Source organism: Oratosquilla oratoria, chromosome 43, assembly GCF_046742065.1.
Source record: "Oratosquilla oratoria isolate Oo_2021 chromosome 43, ASM4674206v1, whole genome shotgun sequence".
NCBI lineage: Eukaryota > Metazoa > Arthropoda > Malacostraca > Stomatopoda > Squillidae > Oratosquilla > Oratosquilla oratoria.
The window spans coordinates 41626923-41634683 of record NC_134819.1 but is presented as its reverse complement, the minus strand read 5'-3'; the positions used below and the strand labels follow the sequence as shown (position 1 = coordinate 41634683).

At 41.2% G+C, this 7761-nt stretch overlaps 1 protein-coding gene across 1 annotated transcript in view; it reads right to left on the bottom strand.

The window, feature by feature from the left end:
- Window positions 1-277: 277 nt before the first annotated feature.
- Window positions 278-7761, bottom strand: part of LOC143022050 (uncharacterized) — a 32454-nt gene continuing 24970 nt past the window's right edge. The window contains exon 5 of the mRNA XM_076179985.1: window positions 278-422. Coding sequence (XP_076036100.1) covers window positions 278-422 — 145 coding nt within the window. The remainder of the gene's footprint in view (window positions 423-7761) is intronic.

Genomic DNA, 7761 nt, shown 5'->3' with positions numbered 1-7761 from the left:
TCACATCGCTGCTTGGGTGAGAGAGTGATGGCGTCACGGCAACGGATACAACTGATTGGTCGAGAGCGGTGACGATACGGCAACGGAGACGGCTGATTGGCTGTGAGCGGGACGAAAAAAAAAAAAAAAATTCTCCATAAGCTTTCAATGTCACGACATCCATAACGCATTTGAATGGGGATCTGGCAAAACGATTACAATGACGGACCCCGTGACACGGGCCATCCTTGTATGGGTATAAAGTGAATATACGCGGTCGCGGGACTCAAGAGCGGATCTAGGCGGAGATCGTGCGCATATTGTAGACTCGCGCGGATCTAGAGGACTCGAGCGGATCTTTTAGGGACTCGAGGGGATCTAGTGGACTTGCGCGGATCTTTGGGACTCGCGCGGCTCTTGAGGGCTCGAGCGGCTCTTTGGGACTGCGAGGGCAAATTGAGGACAGAGCGGATCTACGGGACTCCACCAAACTATCTACTAAAAAAAAGGTGGGCGTAAGTTTAATTAAAAAATATTTTTCTAAAAAACAAAAATGACGAACATAAAAGAGAGGTGCAATTTACATTTGTTTATTTTATAGTTTGTTGAAGGTGGGGAGTAGCCCCCCGTCGTGCGAAGCGAGGTGTGCCGCAGGAAAGAGGCGCAGACGGGGTGGCGAAGCCAGGGGTTTTTATATATATTTTTACTCTTTATATATATATATATATATATTTATATATATAAATATAGATATATATGTATATTTACTATATATATATATATATTTATACCACGTTCCACCCGAGTGGTCGGCAGTAATGGATTTGTCCGTGAACTAATTTGTTCTGTTATGAAGGGAGAGGTGGCGTGACGGTACGCTCTTCGCCTTCTACGAAGCCAGCCGCTAGGGGAGGGTTCGAATTAGTAAGTGAGTTTATATTTATATTATATATATATTAATATATATACTATATTTATATATATATAGTCTATATGTGTGTGTGTGTGGTGTGTGTGTGTGTGTGTGAGTGTGGTGTGTGAGTTTGTGTATGTGTATTGACGCGCGTGTGAGTGCCTGTGTCGTGAACATCAGCTTAGCAACACTAAGGAATGACCATTATAGACACTAATACAAAACGTAACGGGCGGCAAATAATAAACTTTTTTTAATTTATCTAATTGGACTGGATGTCGGACTTTGTGGCATCACTGTGTGTGTGATACTGTACATTAGATTCCTGCGGCCATCGACACTGCCGGGACATATCGTGGACTCCGTCTCTTGCGTTTTTGTACAAAAACTTTCGGATCACCGGGTGTAGTTTTGAGCGGAAACAATCCCCGAAAAAAAAAAATACAATAGAATACTATCTATTTTTTGCAAAAGCTGAATATACATGACAATTGCTGAAACGGAATGTTATTTACTAAAAAACATTACATATATATTCCTTGCTACAATTGAAGGGGTGACTTTAACATCTTCCTGTAGATTCCATCACCTCATTCAGGACAAATTAATACACACCAATTCTCTACATGTTATTAATTACGATAGATTAAAACGGACAAAAGCGAGTGTCAAAGAACTTGTACTCTTTGTTGTACAGAATAGTTTAATAGGAGAATGCTGCACTGGTAAGCATACAGAATTCTTGGCCTGCGTTCGAATCCCGAAAAGGTTTTCGGTAAAAATTCTACTTTTCACTTTCTATCCCCACAGCAATAAAAGTTATTTTGGCTAAAATACTTTAAAAGGTTTTCGAAAAAGCATTTCACATAGCATGTAAGTAATAGTGCATGATAAACATATGAATAATAAATTGTTAACATTCAATTTATCTATCACCTTTGTAAGTACATATGTATGTTTGTAAATATGAATGTCTGTTTGTCTGTATGTATATATGTATGTATGAACGTGCGTCTGTATGTTTGTATGTATGTATGTATGTATGTATGTATGTATGTATGTAAATATGTATGTATGTATGTATGTATGTATGTATGTATGTATGTATGTATGTATGTATGTATGTATGTATGTATGTATGTATGTATGTATGTATGTATGTATGTATATATGTATGTATGTATGTATGCATGTACGTGTGTATGTGTACATATAAGCATGTGCATATGCGTGTATGCATGAATGTGAGAATGCATGTATGCATGCATGAATGCACATATGCATGAATGTATATGCATGAAAGCATATATACAAGAATGCATGTATGCAAAAATGAATGTATGCATAAATACATGTATGCATGCATGCATATGTGCTTGAATGAATAAATGCATGCATGTGTTAATGTAGGAATGTAATAGCTGTTTACCGTGTGCCTCTATAAAGACTTATCTCTTTTATCCCTGTCATACTACATGATCCTCATTCTTGTATGGTGATTAGCGACAGGCGATTAATTATCTGTATATGAGCCCTAAACCTACCGTGTTTTTTTTTTCAAAAACATCTTTACCAGGTAAAGTTCACATTTTCTGTATCTCTCTTGACATTTCTACCTAATACTCCTATGCACTCGGTTAAATTCATCCAAAAAGCTTCCCTTTTCTCTACATTCTTCTCACTACCAGGCCCATATGCACTTACAAAACCCACATCTCCCTTCCGAGCTTCACCTTCATCCACATTATCCTTGAAGAAACCTCCTTCCACTCCACTATCCACTTACCTATATCTTCACTTACTAGTATAGCCACCCCTTCTCTCCCTCGTCCTCTCGTCACTCCTGAGAACCTCCCAACTACACTCCCAAACTCACATTCACCCCTCCCTTTCAACTTAGTTTCACTCAATGCCAACACATCACATCCATCTTTCTTCTCACAAATATACTGCCTATCTCTTCCCTTTTACTCTCATCTGTGTCACATCCACGCACATTAAAAGACCCAAACCTTAGGGTACTGGTTGGATACCTCCTAGACCCTCTTATGATATTACTTTTTTAGGAATGTCCCCTTTAGGGCTACAGGTAGCAGGATTCCTAGTCTTATCTCCGTCCCGTTTTTTTTATTTATATTTTTAAATATTTATTTATTTATTTATTTATTTATTGTCTCCTCGTACGACTCAAGTGGAAATATTTGGTGGCAGCATTCTTTTCCCCCGCCACAGGGTAGGCGAAAAAAGGAAAAGAAAGAAAAAAAAAAGTACAGGACAGTAACTGGGGGGGGGGGGCGGTACAGCATGACGGAAGGGCAGTCGCAGTATAATACGTGTCATTATTTTTCTGTGAACATAGATTACCTCCATCACAGACAAAATGATGTGTGCCTCTGGTCCGTAGGGGCGCCCAATATAGACCCTAAAGTATCAGCTGCAAGCTACTTTGCCACAATAACATGCAACCAAGACGTTGTAAAATCTGGAATTAATATAAAAATTACTTATTATTGTATAAACCAAAATCCTATTGAAAACCTGAGAGAAGAAACACTGTTTAACACTATTTAAGATACGGTAGTACCCCTTAACAAAATAAGATAGTTTGAAGTTCACAAGAACTAAATCTTTGATATATGTTTCTAGGTTGTCGTGATTAGAAAGGTTATTATATTAGAGATACAATGTACAACGTAATAGAAACTGTAATATGGGAAATAGATAAATAGACGAATAAATAAGTACAAAAATATGTATATATAAGCAAATGATAAAATGTAGTATTAGTGAAATTTCCTCTATATTTTCAATAGATACTTATCTATTATGCATGAGGCCCCTTACAACGTACTATGAATAGTATCAAGGTAACAAAGGTGAAATAGAAAAACAATAAATAAAGAAACAAATAAGTACATAAATAAATAGAAAAATATACAAACCAATCATAAAAGTTAACGTTAATGAATTTAAGTCTACATTGTCAACACATATTTATTTTTCATGCATGATGTTCCTTAGCAAACATGGCGTCAAGGATCCTAAGATGCTGAAGGAAACTTGAGTCAGAACAACACCGTGTGGATGATCTGCCTGATGATCTGCCTGATAATCTGCCTGATCTGCCTGATCTGCCTGATCTGCCTGATCTGCCTGCCTGCCTACTTTCTGGAGCCCCCGAGCAAGATGGGATCAATGTATGGAAGGTATTTCCTGAAAGATGTTTCCAAATCTGGCGACCTGACAGTGGCCCATGCGTCACCCTTCGCCAGGGAGGGAGGGAGGAGGAGGAAGAGGAGGAGGAGAAGGAGGAGGAGGAGGGGGGGAGGGGGGGAGGGGCTTAGGGAGAATAGTGAGGAGGAGAAGCAAGAGGAGGGTAATGGGATTGGCGCATTCGTCTTCGTGACGGGAGGAGGAGGAGAAGGAGTGAGAGAAGGAGGAGGAGGGGAAAAGGAGCCGGAGAAAAAGGAATGGGAGAGGAAGGGGGAGAAGGTGGAGGAGAAGGAGAGGAGAGAAGGATGGGGAGACAGAGGCAGGAAAGAAAGGGAGAGGGAGGGGAGAGGGAGGAGGAGGAGGAGGAGGAGGAGGAGGAGGAGGAGAGGGAGAGGGAAGGGGAAGAAGGAGAAGGAGAAAGAGGAGAAGGAGGGGAAGAGGAAGGGGAAGAAGGAGAGGGAGAAGGAAGAGGAGGGGGGAAAGGAGGAAAACAAAGAGGAGAAAAAACGAAGTAGAAGCAAGAATATGAAGAAGAGGAGGAAGAGGAAGGTGCGGGAAGGGAGAAGTTAAGGAAAAGGTAGAGAAATACATGGCGGACACGAAGAGAAGGGAGAGGAGCAGGAGGAGGAGGAGTTGGAGAAGGAGGAGGAGGAGGAGGAGGAGGAGGAGGAGGAGGAGGAGGAGGAGGAGGAGGAAGAGGTATAGAAAGAGTAGCTGGAGGAAGAAGAGAACAAAATAGTAAGAGGAGGAAGAAATTAAGGAGGAGGAATAATAGAAGTAGGAGGAGAAAATAGAGGAGGAGGGGAGGGAGGAGGAAGAGAAGGAGGAAGAAGAGGAGGAAAGGGAGGAGGAAGAGGAGGAAGACAAGGTGGAGGTGAAAAGGGAGAAGGAAGCGGAGGAGGAAGAAGAAGAGGAGGAAGAAGAAGAGGAGAAAGAAGAGGAGAAGGAGGAAGAAGAGGAGATGGAGGAAGAAGGGAGAGAGAGGAGGAGGGGAGAAGGAGGAGGAAGGGGAGGAGGAAGAAGAAGGGAAGGAAGAGGAAGAAGGGGAGGAGGAGGAAGAGGAGATGGAGGAGGAAGATGAGGAGGAGGAGAAAGAGGAATAAAGGGAGGAGGAGGAAGAGGAGAGGGAGGAGGAAGATGAGGAGGAGGAGGAAGAGGAGAAAGAGGAGGATAAGGAGGAGGAAGAAAAGACGGAGGAGGAAGAGGAGAGGGAGGAGGAAGAGGAGGAGGAGAAAGAGGAAGAGGAAGAAGAGAGGGAGGAAGAAGAGGAGGGGAGGAAGAGTAGACGGGGAGGAAGAGGAGGAGGAAGAAGAGGAGGAGGAGGAAGAAGAAGAGGAGGAGGAAGAAGAGGAGGGGAGGAAGAGGAGACGGGGAGGAAGAGGAGGAGGAAGAAGAGGAGGAAGAGGAAGAGGGAAGGGAGGAAGAGAGAAGAGGAAGAGGAGGAGGAAAAGGAGGAAGAGGAAAAGAAGGAGGAGGAAAAGGAAGAAGAGGAAAAAGAGGAGGAAGTGGAGGAGGAAGAGGAGGAGGAGATGAGAAAGAATAGTAGTATTAGGGGGAGGAGGAGTAATAGGAGGAGTAGGAGGAAAAGGAAAAACAGTAGGAGGAGGAGGAATAGGAAGAGGATTAGGAAGAGGATTAGGAAGAGGAAGAGGAGGAGGTTGAGAGGATAGAACGAGTCAAGGGACATGATGGCATGACACTGTGGTATGATCAAGCGGTGGTATGACGCATGTGGATGGAGATGGTATGATAGTCAAGAGGATAGTAGGAATGCTGAATGATTCTAAGACGACTTGGCAGTCCTTACATTGGAACTGACTAGTGTAGGCCTTATGGTCTTTTTCAGTCCCCTCCATTCTTATGTTATTAGGTCCTCATACGGTTTTCATACCTGAACAAAATCGCCTGGCTCAGATGGAAAAACAATATTGACAATCGACCTGGTTATGGATGAAATGTCCTTATGGGCTTCCCATTGTGTTCGGTCAAACGACACTACACTAGATCTTCAGCCCAGTGATGGTGGTGAGCAGTGATAAGAATGGACCAAATGATGGGCATCGTACCAGAAGGGCATGGTGGTAAGCTACTTGGAGATGCTAAATCCACATCCAAATTAGACTTTTCACTCAGAAAATCAGTCCTTAAATTTCGAGTATTTGATGCAAAAAAACATATTTTCATGAATAGTAACTGTAAAAAAAAGCAAACAAATAGATATATAGATAAATGAAATAAAACAAATAAATTAGTTAATTATTCTATTTATTTATTTATTTATTTATAAATAAATAGGAAATAAATAGATAAATACATTAATTGAAAAAATAGTTAATTAATTAAAATTAAAATAAAACTATCCCAAATAACAAGTAGCATGTATTTTTTCTTGATTATTATTATTATAATTTTTTCTTTCTTTTTTGGAAACCTTGCCGTGGTCAAAAGCTTTTGCAAATTACTGTATACATGACGTCACCCCCTTATTCTCCCCCAGTTCTACTCTCACACTAAGCCTCCCCCACACACACCAAAGCCCACCCCCCTCTCATCCCCCCAACCCTGCCATCTCCAACATGGAGGACAAGCCGAGTGGATTTCCTCTCCTTTATGATGGAAATGGTGAAGACATCAGTCATCCTCCTCGCTAATGGCCCTAGCCTCTCACGGGGTCAGGCCAGAGCGAAGAGGTTTCACATTTGAGTTGTTGCCGATACCGTTACGGTGGTGAATAGCGATATGTATAAGTGTGCACTGTAGTAGACGTTGCATGGAGCAGTGAGTAACGTTCCCGTCTCGGAACGCGGAGGGGCCGGGTTCGATCCCCGGAAAGGGCAAAGCACTTTCACGGGTCCCCCCCCCTCTCCACAACGGCGGACATCAAAGGTGCAGTATATCAGTGTTATATATATATATATATATATATATATATATATATATATATATATATATGCAAAGTAGACCACTTGGAAAAAGAAACTAACGAAGCAGAGCGCTTTCGTATATTACATCTTCAGTGTAAGAAGATGTAATATACGAACTCGCTCTGCTTCGTTAGCTTCTTTTTCCAAGTGCTCTACTTTGCATAAGTGAACACACGTACCCGTGTTTTTATTAGCATATATATATATATATATATATATATATATATATATATATTATATATATATATATATATATATATATATATATATATATATACAATAGAACCTAATCGGTATGGTCGAACTAATTACATTGATTTCAGACTTCATTCACAACCTCAGCCATTTCAACATCACAAAAACTTCACATGCAATACTTCTCACCATGTACACATACAATCTTACCAAGACGGATTAAGCCACCATGGTGAAGTACAAAAGCTGCATCATTCCTCAGGGCTTAAGCAGGTTCTGCAGTGAACCATTAAGGCTGGACTACAACTACACTGTGGTGAGGTAGTCTGTATCCTCATCTAGTGGATGGAAATATGGTCCTGCAGTGGGAACAGTTTTTTTTTTTTCGTTTTATTAGTTGCCGCAAGGTTGTCTGTCTCAAGGAACCAACACTATGAAATTCGAATTATTAGATTTTGTTCTGGCTGCCATGACTAATGCTTGAAATCGTCACTGGAAATGTTGGGAACATTAAGGTTGGGACATATACGCGATGGA